The 23,485-nt window shown below is 35.2% G+C and overlaps 3 protein-coding genes across 3 annotated transcripts; 2 read left to right on the top strand and 1 right to left on the bottom strand.

Moving 5' to 3' along the window:
• Nucleotides 1-3,975: 3,975 nt before the first annotated feature.
• On the top strand, nucleotides 3,976-4,971 carry LOC122519826 (dirigent protein 10-like). Its single transcript, XM_043639562.1, has 2 exons — nucleotides 3,976-4,309; nucleotides 4,616-4,971. Exons 1-2 carry the CDS (start codon nucleotides 3,976-3,978, stop codon nucleotides 4,762-4,764), a joined length of 483 nt encoding a protein of 160 aa, XP_043495497.1. The 3' UTR covers nucleotides 4,765-4,971.
• A 5,228-nt stretch (nucleotides 4,972-10,199) lies between these two features.
• LOC122519698 (protein FAM71B-like) lies at nucleotides 10,200-11,350 on the top strand. The gene is made up of 3 exons (XM_043639338.1): nucleotides 10,200-10,236; nucleotides 10,314-10,638; nucleotides 10,883-11,350. Exons 1-3 carry the CDS (start codon nucleotides 10,225-10,227, stop codon nucleotides 10,966-10,968), a joined length of 423 nt encoding a protein of 140 aa, XP_043495273.1. The 5' UTR covers nucleotides 10,200-10,224; the 3' UTR covers nucleotides 10,969-11,350.
• Nucleotides 11,351-12,993: 1,643 nt separating this feature from the next.
• LOC122519775 lies at nucleotides 12,994-14,270 on the bottom strand. The gene is made up of 3 exons (XM_043639460.1): nucleotides 14,196-14,270; nucleotides 13,751-13,946; nucleotides 12,994-13,269 (listed from the first exon to the last, which is right to left on the bottom strand). Exons 1-3 carry the CDS (start codon nucleotides 14,205-14,207, stop codon nucleotides 13,223-13,225), a joined length of 255 nt encoding a protein of 84 aa, XP_043495395.1. The 5' UTR covers nucleotides 14,208-14,270; the 3' UTR covers nucleotides 12,994-13,222.
• Between the last annotated feature and the right edge of the window lie 9,215 nt (nucleotides 14,271-23,485).

Genomic DNA, 23,485 nt, shown 5'->3' with positions numbered 1-23,485 from the left:
GTTAACGAGTTCTTAGAAGAATATGAGGTAGATAGTAATACAAAATATCGAAGTTGAATTTTTGTTCTTTCTTTTGTTTCCTTTTAAACATCCGCATAGAATGATAGATAGATATATATTATAAATTTACCTTGACGTTATAATAAATTACTCGACACGTCACATAACACAGGTCAGAGTTAGAAACGTGTCGCGAGACGGATAGATCCTCGGCTTTGGCTACCGTGTGATATTCAAGACGGCATTCCTCATGATCGTTCCTCGAGACTCGAGACATAAAATGAAGAAAGTTAGCGCAATTGTTTTCCATCTGTCCGTTGTCGTAGAGCGTGAAAACGTAGTAGAAGGAAAGGCGTGGCCGATAATAACGATGTTTTTCTATCGTTGTCCTAGATCATCGTCTATCCATCGACAATTTTCGTCGTGTCATCATTTTCTTCGTATAATGATGAACCCTTCGATAAAAAAATAAACATTCGGATAAGTATGAAAAAGATAATTCGCACAATATCGATCTCTGTGTTCAATCAAAATTCAAACTAACTTTTTTATCGGGTTTATTGTTCGTTTGCTAACATTTTTTTTAATAAGATAAGTATCATCAGCTTTAAACAAAAAAGTATTCTTTCAGTTAATTTTTTGATTCTTTTCTTATGAAGTATAGGTTAATAAATGAAAAAAAAAAAAAAAAACGAAAATTTGATCTAAACTACACAAGTAATTTTGAATTAAACGTATAGTTAATACCAAAGAGGACCATATGATCTATCTCAATTTCGACCAGAACGTAAGAAAAATAGCTAAGGTTAACTAACGATGGGGTTACTTAATTTTTAGTTTTGTTTTTTTTCTCAAAAAAAAGAGAGAGTAAAAAAGAAGGAATGAAAGAAAGAGCCGGTTTGTCATCGGCGCACGCTCCTACGAGATACAGGACAAATCACAGGAATGAAAAAAGAAGAAAAAAAAAGGGTAAAGGGTAGGACGAGAAGGAAAAAAGAAAGAAGATTTTTCTTTATCTTCCTCTTGTTGTAGTCTGATTCAAACAACACAACCAGAAAACGAGTATCCGTGATATTCCCATTGTACTCACCGGAAGAAGCGAAGCTTTTTTCCCTTAACGAGGAATTCGAAAGAGGGTCGAACAGTCGAGTGTCCGGAAAAGCTTGTTCAACTACTGGGCTTTTCAGCTTTCATCTTGTGGACCACCCGTCTCTACTACCATCAGGATTCGTTCGTTCGATTTGTATGAGCAACCGATCTCTAACTCTCTAACTCTCTCTCTCTCTCTCTCTCTCTCTCATTCTCTCTCTCGATCGATCAGCATCAGCGCAACTTTCCATCGAGCATCGCGACGGGACATTGTCGCGCAAGCTGATGCTAAGTGAGCTTTTATACAAACGGTGATCACCGACTACGGTAACGCACGTGGGTCGGTGAACTGAACTTGTCGAAAGAGAGGAGGGTGAAAAGGCGGGGCTGGTTCTTCTAACCTGCTTCGCTATTTCTCCTATAGCAATGGCGAAAAAAGGAGGGAATCATAATAGGAAAAAAAAAAGAAACAAGAATAGAAAAATCCTTCGTGAAGGATAGAAACTCGTTGTGACGCAAGTGCGTTCTTGATTCTGGTGGACCCAACAACGAACGATCTTATTTGGAATAGTTCACGATCCGATCGAGAATCTTACTTACGCTACGGTATTTGATTCCTCTTTTTTTTTTCTTCATTTTCCTCAACAATTTGCTCGTTGCGTCGTGAATAATTTTATCTGGCATTCTATTATAGTTTTATATCAGTTTTGTACAATATTTTTATTTTTTTATTCTCCTCTCCTGATCACGATAACAACGAAAAATGTCTAATATCGTTTGTATTCGAAAATTCGGATGAAAAATATATATATATATATATATATGAGGAACATTTGTTAGAAGAATTTAAACTATATGCCAAATAAACAGATCTTGAAATTGAACAAAGAAAATCAAAACTTTGACCACAGCTTTGCAGCCTTTTATAAGAAAAAGAAAAAAAAGAAGTTTTGCTTTTTCTTTGGAAAGAATTGGATGGGTAAAATCTGAAAAGTTTGCCGGTAAGTCAGTCGTGAAACGATTACTTACGTCGAACGTAAGGAACTTTGTTCGCTCGATTCCAATATCAAGTTTGGAAAAAGTGATAACACGTCTAACGCGCATATTTCTTTTAACCGGGAAGTAGAATTCCGTAATATCGCGGAATTACGGAAAATCTTAACGAAGTATCCTCTTAAGGAATGTTAAAACTTTAACATTATTCTGTTTGTTGTTTTTATCTTCATTGTTATTTGAATTTTTTCTTATTCAAGAATTATACACCCCCACATATTATGAGTTTAATTATTAAAGATAAACGATTAAATATAATCTGTTGATCTAATCCTATAACAATAGGTGGTAACGCTAAGGTTGAACTTTCGTAGTCGAAGGAAACGACGACAACGAGGGTGAGGACGAGGATGATGACGACAAAAAGAATGAAGGAAAGGTGCGAAAGAAATTTGCTGATCGTAATCACCTTGTTGAAAGTAGAAACATAGTAATGATATTCCAAACGCGATCCATAGAACACACTCGGTGATCCATTACGAACTTGGCTACGCGACAGGACGTTCAACGCGTATCTGTCACCAACACCACCACCAACACCACCACCACCATCACAACTTGCGCCACTTGCGTCGGACTACAATGGATCTCGATATTTTTTTTTGTTTCCACTATCAACGTTGAGAGTGGGCACCGTGCCTCGCCTAAACGGATCCAAGATGGATAATGCATTTAATATCCTTGTGATTTGATATTTTTTTCTCTTCCTTTGAGAGAAAAAGAAATTTGTTTAAAAAAAAAAAAGATAAATCGAAGGTGTGATACTTGTTACAACAAATATCATTCCAGATGTTATCCTCTTTGTCGAGGATGTAAAATTACGATATCGAGATCACGACGAAACTTCGAAAACTCGTTTAACTTCAGAATCCGGGATAAATGATAGCGATAAAACGTTCGCGTAATCGCCGCAATGTTGTACGTGTACGCTCGTAATTATTCTTTGTTACGTTTTAATACTCGCATAGATCTCGAGAGAATAGATTTAACGGTATTATAAGGGTACGATCGTAAACGCGAAAAAGATTTATCCGAGGCTTGGTATATCAAAAATAACATTTCGATTTTTATCGGATAAAAAAGAAACAAGAGAAGAAAGGAAAAAGAAACGATGTTACACGTATAAGTAAATCTCCAAGGGAAATTTCGATACTCGTAGGGCAACGATGTGATTTACATGTAATAATGCGTTATCGATCCCCTCGTTCTTGTATGCTAATCGGTATTTCGAAACAATAGTAATTGTCATTTACTTCCTGTTGAGACAAATTGTTTGCGTTCCTGTCGAATATTGAAAATCAATCGTGTGACTACAGGTCAATCAAAGAGTATTTTGCAAGATGGATAAACAAACAACAACCGGACGTGGATGCTTATCATTTCGTTGTATTGAGTAAAGGGAGCAAATGTAATGGAATGGAGACTGAATAAAGAAAAAAAAAGAAAAAAAGCCGACAACGTGTATGAGACACGCTTAGGTAGGAGGTAAAATCGAGGTGAGGCGTCAGAGGCATTTGAGCGAGAGACACGGAGAGACTCGATGGGTGGTGGTTCGAGGTTGATAAGGTGTCCGTTGTGTCAACGGCCACGCGGGTAGCCCCGCGGAGAATGTTTGGCGTGTCCCGTGCCCCGCCTTAGGCTTCGAAGAATAAGAGGGAGTACGGATCGTCGAGCTAGGCCGGAGACAATAATACTCGATCTCGTATAAAAGCTCGTCGACGAGAGCGTTTAGGTAGATCAGATCTGCCTTAGCTAGCAAGAACAGCTACGAGGAGTCACCGAACAACAAATCCAACAACCCTTTCCGACAACCCACCGAACTCAACAATCACCATGTATACCGTAGTAGGAAGCATCTTAATCGCCATCCTTTCGGCAGCATCAGCTGCACCTTCGGGTTGGGCACCCGGTGCAGCCCTTGCTGGGCCAGTACTCGGTGCGGCGGCACTAGCTGGCCCAGCTTTGGGACCAGCAGCCCTTTCGGGACCAGTCGTTGGACCTGCTCGAGTATCCGGAGCAGTTGACGGAGGTGCCGTTGTCACCGGTTCCGTTGCTGGACCATCTGTAGTTTCTGGCAGCGTTGCTCCAGGTACTGCAGTCCTTGGAGCCGCCTATGGATGGCCAGCTGCTGCAGCTCCAGCTTCGCTTCTTGGTCTCGGATGGCCTGGTAAGTCCTTTGATTAATTCGTATTGCGGAATAAACATGTCATTGCTACGTCGGCTTTACTTATTTTCTTTTTTTTACTATCTTGTCATTTCTTAATAATGAGTTAACAATACCTTCGTAAATACGTCACAGTTTGAAAACAGTTTCTTTCAAAGGTGTGACTTAACGAATACCGATCTTGTCGGATCTAGTTAGCGACGATAGATCAGCATGACACTTTAACATCCATTCTTCCGCGTTCAATAACTCTCTCCTTGTGACATCTAGGCGGACATGTATTAAAATGGCACGACGTGTTTTTTCCAGGTGCGGTTCTTGCCGGTCCAGCGGTTGGACCTGCTGCCCTTGCCGGTCCTGTTGCTGCTCCAGCACTCATCGCTGGACCCTCCGGTAGCATCGCAGCCGGACCTGCTGGTCTCGGTGGAGTGGTTCGCGGATACGCCGGTCACTACTAATTTCAACTTGGTTACCCAATAACACCAACGACTCTCGACTGATCTCTCATATGACTTATGCCAATTTAAGATCGAACGCAACGTGATCTCCGCCATTATACCGCAAATACCTCCCTATCGTTCGAACCTCTTATGTGTTTTATGTACATAACAAAACGTTCATATATTATGCAAACATAATAAATATATAAGCAAACATAATGAAAATATTTCTACGTTTCATGAATCCAAAAATACTAATTAGTAGAGGATTTATTGGTGCGGACGATCCTATAAGTCGAAAACAATTAGGACAAAATACTGAGTTTTAACATTTATCCGAGATATCCGTTATTATATTATTTCGTAAAATTAAAATGAAAAATTTATGAGTTATTCCGTCAGACTTATAGGAAAATTCCCTGTATCAAAATTGGTCGTAATTAATTTACAATTAGAAAATAATTGGATTTACCCAAATGACACGTATAATATCCGAATTGTGAGATAGATATGTTATTGAATCCAATGGAATCTATTATTCCAAATGATCACAATATATACAGTGAGTCATCCATCTTAGAATTAGACTATTCCATACCGGAACAATGGCATCTTAGAGGTGAGTGTCCGTCTCCATGCTGTATTTCGCAGGCCATTGTGTCAGCGTCGTCGTCGTCGTCCTCGCATTTGTTGGTCTGTTGCTATCTTCGGCACAACTGATCGGAGTCCACCTTTGATTTCAATCCGTTCGTTTGCCGCCAGTAATCGTAGGAAATTGCCTCAACGTTAGTGCAATCAGCCGAGTATTCTCCGTTCGAACATTGCTGTTGAGAATAGAGACGAACGAAAGTTCAAATGCAATACCGATAGTCATGTTGGCAGGGAGAAACGGGATCGGTATTAACGATATTTCCTCGTAACACGCGTTTTTCTCAATTTCCGCTTTCGCTAACGTTCCTCTGTGCTTCCAGATAGGGACAAACGTAGAAGTGGCCTGGCTCCAGGATCGACGAGATTTATTTATAATACTGCAGTGACATTTAAATGGAAGAAAAAAATAAAAGGAATTGTTATTCAGGGTCAACGAATGGTATAAAAGCATTAATGTCGATCGTATAATTATTAGTCTTTGAAAGATCAAAGAAAGAGCAAGAAAAATGACACCTTTGGTAGAAATATATATATATACATATATTATCATTTCATTAATAATATCTTTAAAAATAATTAACTCAATGATGGACTAATATTGTAATTATATCAAAATGCAATAATCGAATTTTTTTATAGATCCTATTAACAATTATCGTCGGAGCAGTTTCTGCTGCACCGAGTGGAATCGTAGGACCTAGTACAGCTGTGGTTGGTCCCCATAAAGGAGCAGTAGCTGTTACTGGTTCAGTCAGTGGACCCGTTAGCGTAAGTGGTGCAGTTTCTGGATCTGCTGTAGTATCTGGATCGGTTGCTGGACCATCTGCGGTAATTGGTTCCGTTGCTGGTCCTACTCTTGTCTCTGAACCATCTTTAGGTGTGAGTGCGTTAGTCGTTGGTAAGCATCGTTGGAATCTAACAATTAACAATAAAAGCGTGTAACGTTCAATTATAAAAATAAAAAAGAAAACAGAAATAATAACCGTAAAAATAATAAACGTCTAATAAAAATATGTTTGTAAAAATATTTTTATACTCGAAAAAAAGTATTTCATTCAAATGCATTGTTTCAGACAACGGATTGGAACATGGCACGGTAATCACAGCATCTCACGCAGCAACAGCATCTCTTGCTGGGATACCGCTAGCGGGAACTACTGTAGTCGCTGGTCCGGACGGTGGAATAATTTCTACGAATAGCGTTACTCACGGTGCTGTAATCCCTGCTGTCAATGCTCTTCACGGATGATAAAGAAAAGTTAATTTATATTTGAAAAGCTCTTTCGTCGTCCTACTACATTTTAAAAACGATTAAATAAAATTATAAATATGTAGATTAATATATATATACCAATTTATATAGTTACATCAATTAAAACGTTTAATATAATATATTCTCAAAGGATTTTTCCCTTTTTTCAATTGCTTCGTATATTTCTCTACTTTACATTTTTTTTCGTTCATTATGAACTATTTTTTCAAAAGTCAAAAAGAAGCAGCCCTAGGAACAGAATTTTACAGAATTTTATGTTGGGAGAAAAGATAAAAAAAGAAAAAGAAAGAAAAAATGAAGTAAAAAAAGTAAAAGTTATGAGACTAGAAGTTGCACCTGCATCGTGCTGTTAAGCGCCTACGCTATGAAAACGAATAGATACGCGTGTAAGTGTAATCGTATATGCATATATATGTGTGTGTATATGCGCATAGAAAGAAGGAACATATTCAAACATGAAGAAGCGAGTAACGATCCTCGTGGCACGTGGCAAATGATACACGCGACACACGAGATCTCGTACACGGTCGTCGTAATTGTTTCGCCTCGTTACACGACGAATCTAATGGTGTAACGGAGCAGTAATCGTTTCATTGCCAAGTACGGCTATCTCAACTAAGCTCGTACACGTTCCTTTTCGCGCTCGAACGAGTCCTTTTTTTCTCGTACCTACTTATTCTTTTATCAAGGACAGTATAATAACGGTAAAGATCGCAATTTTCTTCTCTCTTTAAAATGAGTTAACGGAAGGTATTGATATTATATTTCATTATATAGAAAAAGTATATATTAACAATTTTGTTCCTAATTTTGTTTTTTGAAGTTATACTTCTTTTGGCGCGTTGGGGAAAATGTAATGGGGAGTGATTTTGTTCCGAGCGTCTGGAAAAACGACACCATGAATTTGTCGGTATTTACAATGCGCAGCAAAGCGATTTCAAGTATACGGCATGAAGTTGTCTTCTTTTCTTCTTCCCCCCTTTTTTTCTCAAGCGGGTCACCCATCCAAGTACTAATCGTACTCAGCGCTGCTTTACTTAAATGATCGAAGCGAGAACTAATGCTGTAACCGTGCCATGGCTGTTGACGCGTGAAGTAATTCCATATATCTCTCTTATATTTAGTGTGGACTGATATCTATATTTTGATATTTTCTTTTTCTTTTTTTTATTCTTTCTTATATATATAATAATAATTGTTTTTTTCTTTTTAAGTTATTTTTTGAAGTTATTTTTGAGGTTATTGTGGTTATATTCGTTTTGGTACGGCAAAGAAGTATAACTTCTTACGTGCGTACATAAGTACACACACTAGTTTTTTTTTTTTATAATTAAATCTCAAATGATATTCCTTTCGTGTATATATGTAATTTTGTAAAGAATATATTCTTTACGAACAATACATTATCATATTATTATTATTATATAATTTGTCTCTATTCAATAAACAGATTGTCAATTTTACGAAGGAAACATTTCTCAACTTATATCCGAAGAATGTATGAATAGAATCCGATAACGGAGATCCCTTGTGAAACATCGATGGTGCAACAATGGGGATATTTATTAAAGCGTCCCATGTTGAAAACGTGTAATTTCTCCATCGATCGTTATCTTCGAAATTAATTGTGATTATAATGTATCATTAAAGTTAATGTATCATTAAAATCTTTGGATATCTCTACTCGTTAATATAAACCGACGGAACTTTGGTTTTCCGCATAGCGTTGATTCACTTCCGTAAAAGATAAACGAACCTTGCCGGGTACTTAATGAGTCGACCCGTTTAACATTTTAACGAGTGAGTGTCATAACTTATGGAAGATGTCTTTTTTTTTTTCTTTTTTAATCTTAACTCAAAGATTTTACGCTAATTAAAGGATAGATATTATAATTAAAATTAATAAGAATTCGAATAACGTTAAATTAATTCATTGTTTACTTTCGTCATAGCCGATTCAACCACGTGGGAATGGATTCTTCTATTTAATTCTCCGTTTCCGCGTTTTCATTCGTTGCTTTATTGGACGCACAGAGAGGACAGACATATATATGTTCGTACGTACATACATAGATACATACATACAATTATATTTACGAGAGAACGAAGCATTTGCCGAAAACCGTTTGCTTCCGAATCGTGCCGATATCGTGGCTGGCATCCGTTCACCGTTGGCACCCACTCGATAATTGTTTCACCGCACTAATTATTTTCAGTCTATCGTAGGACCGTTGTATTTGCGCTTCGATGCTCCCACTCCCCATATCGAGCGATCGGATATATATTCCGCAATTCGATATTGTCCTATGCCGATAAAAGTACATACTTCAAAACGAATGCGACGTTGTCCCGGACCCCTTTGATGATGTTGTAATAATTGTTAGAGAGATGAATTACGTTGAAGAATTAACAGAGTGACAAAAATTCAACTGATAACTATCTGTGAACTGTAATAGTATAATGTTACAGTAAATGAAAACAATATTTGAACGTTTTAAGGAATTTAGAAAATGCACGTATATAAAGAAATACATTCGAAAAATGAATTTCCTTCCAAAGTTTATATTATATTTTAGATGTTTTTATTAAAAGAGAACAAATTTTTGTTTAAATTTAAGAGAGAGAGAGAGAGAGAGAGATAGAATGAAATGATACATTTCATAAAGCCTACAAATTTAAAGATTCTTTATTCAATTTAAGAGAAGTTATTTAATTTTGTAGAAGATATCAGAATATTTCAATGACTCCGCTACTATACACATCTATATACAGAAAATATCGTTCACCCTAGACCGGAATACTTTTTGAAAAGGAATTCATCGCTTCGAAATCGGCACAAAGGGGCTTGGATCTATGAATTTTTCAATAACTACCCTTACCCCTTAACCGCACTCTTCCCTAAACTTCCTAGGGCAATCCTCTTTCGTAGCTTCTCCGAGTCTTCGTTGTCGGCAAAAACTAAAGATCCATCCAAGGAGTCTAAGAATAGAAATTCTCAGGGAGAATTCCCGTATCGAAAGTCGCGTATCAAAAGTTTCGAAGTTTCATCGTGCTTCTTCTTTCAAGGATCCAATTATATCTTTTCTCGAAGAAGAAAATAAAAACAATATATTGATCGTATTCATTTTAATACGAATATCAGAACAAATACATTTTGTTGAAAAAAAGTTTTGATTTTCCTCTAAAAAATATTTATATTACAAACTAATGACAAAGATCGAGTTTAATTAAATCCTAACGAGAAGGATATATAAAGAGTATTGGCTATAGAAATAAAATATAACCGGTCGTTCAAGATTAGAATTATGCAAGTTGTTAACAAGAAAGTAGTATAAAGGTCTCGGTCGCCGTCGTCGGTGGATCTGGAATTTTCATCTAATATTTTAATGTCATTTAAAACAAGAACCACACCTTACCGTATCGACTATTGATAGTTTGAAGAAGGGGTTGAAGGTTAACAAGAGTGATAGTGTTATTGAGTTGGTATATAAGAGCGATGGATCGAAGGGTTGGATATCAGTGAAGCCTACCAGGACTCATCGACAAGAACAATCATGAAGTGTTTGGTAAGTGGTTAACTTTATTGATTAAAGAATTGATTAAAGAATCGACGATATAAGAATCTTGATCGTTTTATCGATAGATTCTCATCGCCGCTGTAATCGCTGTCGCGACGGCTTTGCCGGAACGCGAACGTCGTTCCCTTGGTTTGGGACACTTAGGCCTTCTCGGCTTGGGGCATGGTGTTGCAGTGGCCCCTGCAGCTGCCGTTGTTGCACCAGTTGCACCATCGGTAGCCGTGGTAGGTCCTGTAGCCGGTTCTGCAGCCGTGGTTGGCCCTTCAGCTGGATCCGCAGCTGTCGTTGGACCTTCCGCAGGTTCTGCAGCGGTAGTGGGACCTTCCGCAGGCTCTGCTGCTGTCGTAGGACCAGTCGCTAGTGGTGCTGCTGTTGTTGGACCCGCTCATGGCAAGTTGAAATTATTGTGTTATAATTCGTTAATAGAATATTACTTAACTATAATTTCGAGTTAACGGCCTTGTCACGTTAGAATACTAGTTCACGTCACATCACTCTCTTTGATAATATTAAACAGACCTAAGAAGGTGTTCGTAGAAATGTAACTCGAACCCGTAAAAAGGGAACATGAAAAGTCACAATACTTAATTATTGTTTAAAATTAATTTAATTAATAACATCCGATATTTTATAGGTTCCGCTGTAGTTGCCGGACCAGCTGGAGCAATCGTCGCTCCTGGTGTAGTACCTCATGGTCTAGTGGCTCATGGCCTTTGGTAAAGAAAAAAATGTCTCGACTCTACCCTCGCCTTGCTTTCTACGATTTCAACAATTTTCCGCCTGGCCTTTAACGTTGATGCGAGTTTTGAAGAAAATTCGTCTCGACTCAAGACCAACTTTCTACTCTCGACTGCTTCGTTTCGGCGGAAGGACGCGCTTGAGATCATGGAAACGCGACTACGAGTTTTAACCTTAGGCAATTAAACGCTATCCTCTCGAGCGAAACTTATAACGACCCCCTTAAACGGCTTATTAGCTCCATTATTATCGCATCTCGCTCAATGACTCGCGAGAATAATACTCTTAAAGCATCTATTATTATTTTTTTTCTTACTCCACGATGCGCCTTTTCTTATCAAAATAAAAGAACTTCCGCACCATATTTTTGTTTCGATTTTCTTCCTTCTTGATAATTGACTTTTGTCTTCCCAGAAAATACGAAAATCCTTAATTCCAAAAATTTTCCATTTAAAAACTATTTATTCTACTTTTTATTTTTATCTTACAATTAACATTCTCACAATTACACGTTTTAACTTTGTAAAGATGATTAGATATTTATGTCTAAGTAAATATTATTTAGCAATAAGAAAATAAATCTGTTCAAGCATTAAAAGGTTTTAAATACAATGCATTCAATTAAATTTTTTAAATTTGTCACCTTGTATTGTCTAAATTAACTAAAAGAATTTACTTAAAATGATCCATAAAAATCGGCACGAACTTTTCCGAACAACTAAATCCATTACTTCTTCGCATTAAATCATGAAGAAGTACATATACAATAATATACAAAATAATTTGTAATAAATTAATGGCCACTGGATAAATAGAAAAACAAATTATTTCTTAGATTATAAAAAATAAATTCAAAAAAGAATAGCACGTTTGGTAACACCATTTAAATACAACGTTCCAATTATTTCAATTCTTTCTCTTAGTTATTATCAACAACAATTCTATATTATCATAGGGCGTGACGGAACGCCCTTTATTTATTTTCTTTCTTCTTCCTCAATCTTTGAGATAAGGATTTCCTCCAAATTTTCTTCTCTAGTAAACATCCCGCGGGATGTTCGTTTTTTGAGAAACTGCAAAAGGGCGGGGCCTTTAATACGCGTAGGTCCCTCTCTTCTTCCCTTCCATTTCTCCTTTAAACTAGTTAACCCAAGGGGGGACCGGCCACCCCTCCCTACGGAGGAGACTTGATACCCGGTGGGACTTGAACCTGCGACGACAGTTATTCCAGGCGAGCGCTCTAACCATTCGGCTATACAAGATAACCGGTCAGTACGAAAAAGTATAAAAAATATAAGGGCTCGTTCTTATAACTTAATGTTACTTTTTTTAAAATTGTAAATTTTAATATAATTTAATTTATGTTAGTAATTATTACAGAAGACTAAATTGAAAATATTGTAAAAATAAATTGAATGATTTATTTTTTATTGTAATTATTTATTCATATTACAAAATAAATCATAAAATCAATTTTCAATATTATTAAGAAACCGAATGTTTCTTATTGCTTTTTTGAGTTATATAAAATAAAAATTCAAACAAACTCAATATATCGAAGGGAAAGTATTTCTTAATTCCAAAAGTTTAATTGTTACGTTTTAACAATTAGTTATAAACAACTTATTATAAACAAAATTTTGAAAAATAATTTTTATAAATCTACACAACACAATCTTTCACTTGTTATCGATTTTATGTGTTACAATCTAATTCCTATTTGTTTCACGATTGAATTTGTTTTAATTAGGAAAAAAGTAATATTAACAATAATTGATTTTTGTATCATCAAGAGAATTGATTTCTAGGTCGAGAACGATATAATTGAGATTGTTTACAATAAAAATAATTTTCATAGGTGATAGAACGAATAATGAAATAATCTAAGATATTTATTAAACGTGTATTATTTTTATTGAGTAAATATCAATAGTATTATTGAATTACATACTGTTATTAAATAATTTGGACATATCGAAAAGGAAAGAGATATTTTATAAAGCGTAGTATATTCTTATTAGAAGCATTTTATAATTACAAGAATCGTAAAAGCTTGGCATTTTATATTGTCGAGGGAAATCATCGGTATAGTGAGGTAGTCTAGCGACGAAGGTGAACGAGAGAGTTCAACATCGAGAAAGTCGAACGACATCGTATTCCATCGTATACATAGTGACGCGCAAGGTCCGTATAATTATTCCAGTGAGGTTCAACTGTGGTTAGTATCCCCCGATGATTATCCGACAACGGCTCCATGGGCAAGTCCAGCCACTACTCCAGCCACTACAAATGTCCTTTCGTTAAAACCAATATCTTACGAAAATTTCATGAATTAGATCATAAATAAATACATCTATTTGGTTGTGTGTCTGCAAAAAAAAAATTCTTTTATAGATTAATAACATTACTAATTTTTGAACATATCCGCAGGGTGAAATATTTTAATAGCAGCACACAGTGAGTATACAATAGTACTTTTTAAGAAAATGTTTTGTTCAAAATTATTTCTTATTAGTAACGAATTAATGGGTTTTTAAAAGAATGACTTGTGTTGTATTTTTATCGAAATTTGTTTTTTTGTTAGAAACAGATCCTATGTAAATTTTTTCTCTCTCTCATATGAAGTTTCCTATAAAGTATGAACCTTCTTCTAGGTAACTATTCAAATATTTCTATTAAAATTATACATTACGTGAAAATGATGACATGAACATAATGATAAAACTAGATGAATATGTACATTATTAAATATTTGACTGTTTACCAGGAACATGAGCTGCCACTACCCCGGGTGCAACTGCAGATACAACAGCACCACCATGAGGACCAACCACGGCGGCTGGGACAGCTGCTGGACCAATTATTGCAGTTGCTGGCCCAACTAAAGGCACACCCAAGACACTACGACGTTCTCTTTCCGGAAAAGCTGCCACCATCGCGAACATAGCAAGTACGACGATCTAAAAAAATAAAAAATAATAATATATTTTTGCGTTCAATTCTTCTCTATATCTCCCCAAATTTTAAACGATTATTTTTACCCCGTTGTAGTATGAAAACAAAACAAAAACCAATAAGCTTTAGATATCTCCGAAATATATATTTTAAAATCGTATCCTTTAGAAAAAGAATTTCTCAAGGTATTATTTTATTTTTATCCGTTGATTTTTATGCAACACACAAAAGTCTTCCTACATAGATATACTTACTAAAAATTTCATGATGCTAAAGTTGTTAACTGCGACTTACTCCTGAGGTAAATGCGGTCAATCGATGAACATCATTCGACCTGCTTCGTCTTTTATAGTACTCCTTCCCCTAACTCGTAATAACGTGCCGTAGATAGAGATCAAGGTAACGCATATCATTGACTTTCCAGGTGGTAGGTATGCTGTTATCGAAAGGGTGTGGCTCGACTAAGAACGATAAATCAAGAACCGTTTGTTCATGAAACGACCACCGCGTCTTGAATTCAACATTGCTTTAGAAACTAATCCAATCTTATGAGGATCATTCGGAAAGCCCTTTAGTCCTTATTCGGTTATCCATAATACAGTTAATTCTATAACCTATTTGGAATCTTACTCTAAGGATAAATCCATATTCAAGTAGATTCATACAATGCCGTAACAATGGTAGGATTAAAGACTGGAAAGGAGGAATGTGATTGATCGTGACGCGTTACAATATTACGAGAATATCTTCCTTCATTTTACGTTGTCCTTCCTTTCCAAAGAAATCATCGAGGCGATGATCCAAGGTACAGTGATTCCTTTTTTTCGTTTCTCCTCGAGTATATATAGTCGTTGGAATATCTCATGTGGAATATCAGTAACGCAGGTGTAATCGAACGTTAACGTGGTGAGGTATTAAAAATTTTTTCTTTCGAGAAGATTTAGAACAAAAAAAAGAAAAAAAATAATAGCCTAACGCATCTCTCGTCGCAAAAGAACAACAATGAAGTTATCGGTAAGAAGAATAGAGGAAACTTTAATCGTACTTCGTCAACCAAACTGGCCGAACTAAAGAAGAAGAAAAAAAAGAATAAAGAAAAGAATGACAAAAAAATAAATTAAAGAAAATAAAGAAGGGGGTAACGTGTTGCGATAAGGGAATTCGCGTTGGTGGGCGAATAACGTTTGAATCTTGCCAGATGAGAAAAGTTTAATTCGTTTGTTCGTAGTAACGCAATGGCCGGTGTCGTCGATGAAATACGAGCGACAAAGTATCGAACTCTCGTCTTCGTGTACGTTCAAACTAGAATTACTTATTTCTTCGTTCGATACGTCCGTTAGTAGAGTATCTTTCTCAAGCATCGACTACTATAGTATACGTATACCTTTGCGGCGAATACTAGCTACGTAGTCCTCCAAAGGTTCTTTATCGAACATCCTTCTCGATAGTTAACAGAGAAAATTTATGTTCTTCCTTGTTTCGAACCTTTTCCCTCTCGAGTTACTTCTACATCCAGAGATATCGATTTTTCAAAGAAGTAAATCACCAATTACCGAGACTCTTACAACTCTTACACGATATCCAACTTATATATTATTATCGTTTTATATCCACTAGATGATAAAACTGTAATAGTATATAACATTTTATATATATATGCAACGTTTCATAATTAATTTATTTATTACAATTTACAATATTGATTATTTATTATTGAGAAATATAAATCAAATCTTACGAACGTTATGCGTTACAAGTTATGTACGTGTTATATAAAAACGTTACGTCGAAAATTGCATCGCGGAAGTCGCGTAATCATCGCACGTTTCTCCGATACGTTCTCTACGTGGATATTTGTTCTTTGTCGAAAGAAAATTAATTGGTATTATTATTTGTTCGAATTTTACTGTATATATCTCCTACGTTCTTATATATATAAAAAAAAAAAAATAAAAAGAAGAAAAAAAAACTATCTCCGTGAATTTCCATGCATTTTTGTTTTTTTATTTCTTCGTTTACATCGATTGTACATTTTGTTAAAATATTCTTACGTATTATTTATTAATGGAAATATGCAAATTGCAAGCGTAGATGATGTCACTACTCTCTATGCATTTATATGTACATTTAAACTTTATAAATACGAGTATTTACCTTTTGCATATTGTTATATCCATTCAAACCTGATGCAACGATATCCGAAGGTCGGATATTGTTCTCTAATCATAAAACGTGCTGACGCGAGACACGACCATAAACTCGTAGCGGAAATGTAAGATGATCCGTTAGATAATTTGCAGTACATTATACCACAAATGCATAGTAATACATTTCTACGAATCGCATTATCCATTTTGATTTAATAACTACCATAATATAAAAGATTTAAAATACAATATTTTATACTATTAATATAAAAATAGTATAAAAAATAAGGAACGTATTAATAAAATTTGTTCTTCTTCCCAGCTCTTGACATTGACGTTATTCTCTTTCGCTCGTGGAAATATTTGGCCTAATCAAGAAAGAGAATATGTTACTGAAAATCCACATAATATTTTATCCGATTATAACGTGCAAGATTCATCGGTTCGTTCATCGAACATTCCGATCTTATCAACGTCGATTCTTCCACCCTTAAGAAAAGGTATTTCAATTTCAGATATCATATTAAATAAATTAATATTTGTTATAAAAATAAGAATATAAATAATTCATATTATCTTTTGTGTGATAGATTCTACTTCCTGGGCAGGATTTTCTCGTAATAACGAAGGATCTACGAAGAAATCTTCTTTGATCGTAGTCAGTCCTACAGAAGCAACTTTCTCTAATGAAAACGAAATGATGATCGAGCCTATAGCAGTAAATACAATTCAACGATACAGTACCTCATTTACAACACCTACTGAGATAATTTCACCAGAGACAAGAACACCCGTGTTCGAATCGCTAATCAATCCAAGAACGATAACGGTAGCTCCCGATGGAAATGCAAATATAATTGGTATCGAAAGGAACGATGAAATTGCATCAGACGATAGATCGAAGAAACTATTTCTATGCGGATCTCTACGGAACGAGTTGATCGTGAGCAGACCTGGAAGTGGCTCGGTGTTTATCAAAGGTGAATTTTCCCCCAAGTTATTACGGTTGCGCAATGAAATTCTCTAGTTAGTTTCTACCTTGGAATTCTATTTCAGGTGCATCGAGAGTTGCCATAATCGATGATGGCGCTCAAAATTCTGTTATCGTCTGTCCACCAAGTACGAGTTTGATACCACCATCGTTTACAGATGAAAGATTACCAATGGATTTAGAAAGGAAACCATTGACACTAAGACCAAGCGTTATTCTATCCGAGATACCTAAAACTCGTGGTTCCAACGAACGACCTTCGACAATCGTATTAAAAGATTATCTCTTACCACCGTATACCAATTGAAAAAGATAAACATGCAAATATGTTTCGCAACATTTTTTTCATTGAAAAACTATTCGACCTATCGAACGGTAAATGAATGCTCTTCTTATCGCTCGACATCGTACGGCAATAAAAGTAACTCGTTATATTATAAATCGTCGATTAATAATTTGTACGTTGACCTTTACCACAAGTAAATTGATTGAACGTAGATGTTAATCAAGCAATAAAATGTTAGTAATGACGTTTCATCGGATAAACAATATATACATATGCACAAAACATTAAATAGAAAGCAGCAAGCAAGGACAATAAGATTAGAATATTATTCATTAACATCATAGTACCGTTAACTGATTGATTTCCCAAATTAATTATTACCGATAATATAATCTTTCCTATTATATACACTAATTGAACAATTCTGTTAACAATTTTCGATTTTCCGATCGTATTTTATTTAATTTATTGATGTCATTTTCCTTTTGTTTTTGAAATCTACCAATGAAATCAGGTTAAAAGCAGATGAAACAAGGCTTGACAATTAAGCTTGGAACTCAATTATCAGTGTATCCTTTTCTCTGGTTTTCTTTCTCTATTTGTTTCTCTATTTCTCTGTCTGTCTGTCTCTCTCTCTCTCTCTCTCGTTCTTTCTCCTTCGAAGTAAACGGACTGTGTCGAGTTGGCTCACTCTTAGGGCTCGTATTTGCCGCGCAGTTTCACGAATATTTATTCGTTTCATGCTTGAGCTTCTCTCAACGATTTTAAGCGTGGTCGTCGGCCACCAAGCCAAAACACTTTTGAACTTTGTTTCAATGCGACGTACAATGGAGGAGAATATCTTTGAATGTTATATATACATATACAAGATGTTAATGAAATTAATTGAACATTATACAAAAATAATATTAATTTTATTCGAGTTTGTCAAAATATTACAAGCTTTTAAATCATATCATTAACAAAACATTTTCATAATTAAAAAAAAAAAATTCCAAGGAAGTTTTTAAGCTGGAGCTAATTCCGAAGCAGTTTCAATATGCGGAACAACTGCAACTTGCGAAACAGCCGCAACCTACGGAGCAACTGCAACTTGCGGATCAGCCGTAACCTGCGGAACAGCCGCAACCTGCGGAGTAGCTGGAACTTGCGGAACAGCTGCAACCTGCGGAACAGTTGGAACTTGCGAAACAACTGCAACTTGCGAAACAGCCGCAACCTGCGAAATAGCTGCAACCTGCGGAGCAACTGCAACTTGCGGATCAGCCGTAACCTGCGGAACAGCCGCAACTTGCGGAACAGCCGCAACCTGCGGAGTAGCTGGAACTTGCGGAACAGCTGCAACCTGCGGAATAGCTGCAACTTGCGGAACAGGTGCAACTTGCGGAATAGCCGCAACTTGCGGAATAGCTGCAACTTGCGGAACAGCCGCAACCTGCGGAATAGCCGCAACTTGCGGAACAGCTGCAATCTGCTCAACACTTTGGACCGGGACTATCGCTGGTGATTCAACAAGAACAGGTTCGATTACTTTTTCAATTATTTCTGGAGACTTGATTACATTGCATCCATTGGTGGGTTCTAAATGACCTCCTCCTCCATTATTTGGACTAGAACGTAAATTGGTAAAGTAGGATCTATAATTGTTTAAAATTGATCTTAATAAATCGGCTGCAATTAACGTGCTATTGTGCATGTGTCTTCCAAAATTACTCAAATTTAATTTTTTAAATATTTTTCCTATTGAATGACCATGATGGCGACAGACTACCACCTGTGACAGATGAAATAGTATTAAAATTTTAATTATATTACATTACATTTATTTTTTTTATTTCGTTTCATTTTATTAACATAATACTTACGTGCATCGATGCGAAGAGAAAAATAATCGCTAATGTTACTTTCATCGATTTCATTTTACAATTAAATGGAATCGATCCTGTATGTAACTTCTAATGCAACTCTTTAATTTCGTACTCTGAAATAAATTACGTTAAACGAGTCTCTTTTATATGTATTCCCAAACACTATACACTAATAACAAAAATATTCGGTATTATCTTTCGAGTTTTCAATATATCATTGATACAAAATTTATTGTTTTCAGCACGTTTCGTCGGTCAGCCTCAACCGATAAGATGTACTCTTTTCATTCTTCATTTACGTAAGTGAAGACCTTTCGCGTAGTCCAAGTTCGAGAAAGTTTTCAATTTCTTAGATTGTTTAAATGTTAAATAATATTTGTAATTAAAATCGATATTACCATCCCCCTTCAATTATATAATATATAAAGAAAAACAAGAATTTAATGTCATTTATTATCATACAAAAGCGTTCGAACGAAATGAAATTAAGATTTATAATTGCGGTGAAAACATAGAAGAATTTCTTTCTTCGTGCAAGCGAAATTTAATTAAACCGTAGTTTAAGTTTCTACGACTTCGGAGAATATATTTTTACTTCAGATTGAAACTAACGTTTCGAACGCGAATAATTTGATTATTTTTCGAATGATCAATGATTACAAAATTTATACGTTGAATTTGTTATATTAATTTTTTTCTGTTAAACATTTTTTATTGATTCATTTCTTTTTTTTTTCCTATGCCGTGAATATAATTACGGGATAATTAGAAATTTGTAAAAGCATATTTGAAATTTTCTGATAGTCGTTTGTAAAGGGCACCTGCAAATGTTCAATTTGGAAAACGATTAATGTTCTCTCATTCGAATGAAAAATTATTTTTACACAGTTTCGTTGGTTCAACGCAATTAACCCGGGATTAATGTATCCGATATTGTATAAAATTGTAAATGAAAAACAATCTCGCTTTCATGAAAATATAAATTACTGCTTTGTCGTCGTTAATTCTTTAATTCGTGCATTCAATCTTCAAATAATATTTATTGCTGTAATTAAAAATCATTTTCGAAATAAGCAATGGTACATTATCTTACCCGATTGGAAAATTATGGTAGGAACAAAAATACAACTGTTGAATTCATATTGTGTTTAATAAAAAATATCATGTTATAAATTAAACTCTTTGAAATAACCACAAATAAATGTTCGATCGAATTTAATATGCGAAATTAAATTTGTATCGTTCGATGCGATGAAAAAGACAATACTTCTTTCGAAATTATTCTATAATTCGGATACATAATAATTTATCGTTTATATGTGACAACAGTAATTTAATATAGTATTAAGAACAATCTAGCATATTTGTAAAGATTCTCTTTTTGCTTATAATATTATTATTATTATTTCGCGATATGATGAACGAGGACAAAAGCTTTATAATTATCTACTTAATAATCTCTATATATACGACAGTTTAATATTTGTCTTCATTTTTCGAAAAAAAAAGTATTTTAAGTGAACGAATTAATAACGATATGACATGAATAAGCGATAACTTCATTATGTACTTTCATTATCGATGCATGCCGAATACGTGAAACGAATCGTAAAATTGTTTGACCCTCTTTTGAAAATGTTATTCCGGGTATTTGTTGAGTAATCTGGTACCTCTACTTTGCATAACGATAAAATATTCTCAAATCGATTTAATCTCAATCAACTAATTATCGATTTTACAAATATTTTTCCAAAAGTAATAATCAATCGTTATTAATTCGTTTAACGAGAACGTATCTATTTATTCGTAAGATAATAAATATCGTACTTTTTTCTCTATGGAATCGTAAATGTTTCAATTGTTGTGGTATCTCCGCACAATTAGAAATAACAACGTATATTCTTGTTTCAGGATTAATTCATTAAAAGAATCATCGATAGATACACGTAAATATGGGAGCACTTTGATATTCCGATTATTACAGTTAATTTGAATTTAATGATTACCAAAATCATCAATGCGTGAACTACGATAATAACAACCGTGTGAAAATTGATCCCTTAATATTCAAATTGATTGCTGAAGTAACCTTTATGATATATTTAATTTCATTATTATCGCGAATCCGATATTCTTTCGAGGTCGTTTAAAGTTAAACTTTCGACATTTCGGAACAACCATTAGCATAACAAAAGTGTAAAAATAGAAAAGAAGAACCGTAAACGTGGTAGAAGGTTTACGAGGCAAAACATGTTCTCGGTTAAGCATAAACGCTGTTTCAACCATTTCAAATGATTCCCATAGTTTAATGCGTTTACACAGGAAGTCGATGCACTTTTCTTCTTTCAAAAGAATCGTAAAATCGAGCGTAACGGAAGTCCGTATCAGCGGTTGCAAGAGCGAAAAAAGAAAAGTAGGAAAAAAAATAAAAATGAAAATAAAAATACATTCGGTGGGAAACGTTGAAACATAATAGCTGCATTAAGAGGATTTAATCATTTCCGAACGTACGAATAAACAAATATGTTACCGATTTATCCGACGGTTAATGAAATAATTATAAAAGCAAAAAGAATCCTCCTCCTCTTTCGCCCCCCACTCCCATAAAAATAAAATAAAAGGGAGAAACACTTTAACCATGGACAATTCGCAGTGTGGTTACAACGTTCGATAGAAAATTAAATAAAGTCATTGGGAGCTTTTCGGGAATGGTCGTGAACGGTAGAGAACGCACGTCCGGTATTTTGTGCTGGTAGGTATTATTTTCGAAGCATTTTCCCGACATTTTCCTGGCATTTTCGAGCCAGAAGCTCGATATAGTCGACGAGGGAGGAGATAGTGCATTAGGGAAGAGAGTGCACGGAAGAGCACGGATAACGTGGGCATGGTGTACGACCATTAAGAGAATTACCAAAGGTGCGTAGTTGCTGTTCCTTGTCGGCCCGAGCATGGGGAAAATTGGCTCGTTTATTGCGTTTTACGTTGTCCCTCGACGTTGTATCGATATAAAAACAAGAACGTTTGATCTACCGTAATAGTATTTTAACCCTTTCACTACGAGTGTGTTTTTCGCGGCGGTACTCCTACTGAAAGGGCCGCTGCAACAAAACTGCATGCACGTTGCGCGAGAGACCGATCGTCAACAACCGAAACTCATTTTTGACGTATTTTGTTGGATATTGACAGTTTTTTGTTCGAAAGAAACAAAATACTAACACTACACGTCCAGAATTGGATATTTGATGTGCTATAATTGCATACGCTCGTCGTATGTAAAATACGCGAAATCTTATGTTGAACTATTGTAGTTGCCCGTAATAGTGAAAGGGTTAATCAGAAATTTCTTCTTCTTCTTCTTCTTTTATATCTTCATTCCATCCCTACTACTTTGTTCTAAGAATCAAAATAAAATTCCCTATCATTTCGTTAATTTTCTTTTTGTTTCTTTTTTTCGATCGATTCGATAATACGAAAATACATCGAACGAAACTTTCGAAATCGTCTTTTAGTTAATCGTCGTTTAGAAACGTTACTTGGCAGACGGGTTATTCGTTCTCGCTATACTTGGATCGATGCCATCTTTTCTAATGTCCGTGGGCTTAAAGGGATCTTAAAAAAGGATGGATTTCATGATGCCGAACTCGTAAAGCGAAATTCTCCAGTTGCAATTTCTACGGTTCCCTATCCTTCCCCAAAGAGGATTAAATCTACCCATCGAGAAATACTTATGTGTCTTTCTTTTAATCTCGCCAAGCAGGCTTCTATCTCAAAGATTGAAACGTTTTCACATACATCCAATCAACGTGTGTTACCATTTTCGTAAATGTTCTTCCAAATCATTTTTCTCTTCCTTTATTTACCACCAGCATCCAGTTTCTACCCTTCCCCCTTCTCCTCTCTTCCTCTCTTCAATCATTTCTATCCCACAGCTGTTTTGTTTATCACGTTATTCCATTTATATTTAGTTTTACGCCCATTTACTTTTTTATTTTATGAAACTGTAATATATTATATTGAAAGTAGACATTAAATTTGTTATTCGTTGAAAAGAATTTACTGGTCATGAAAATGTTACTTAACATTTCATGCGATGAACGCATACGCGTATTAAAATCATTTATTTATGTCATTATTTTTATCAAAAAATATTGCATCGTCAGATTATATTTCATAATATATTTTACTTGCGTTTACGATGCAAATAAATTTCTTGCATTTGTATTGCATTGATATAATACAAATTTTAATATAA

This window comes from Polistes fuscatus, unplaced genomic scaffold, assembly GCF_010416935.1.
Source record: "Polistes fuscatus isolate 324 unplaced genomic scaffold, CU_Pfus_HIC Scaffold3, whole genome shotgun sequence".
NCBI lineage: Eukaryota > Metazoa > Arthropoda > Insecta > Hymenoptera > Vespidae > Polistes > Polistes fuscatus.
The sequence above is the reverse complement of the archived record's forward strand: the minus strand, read 5'-3'. Positions and strand labels throughout refer to the sequence as shown.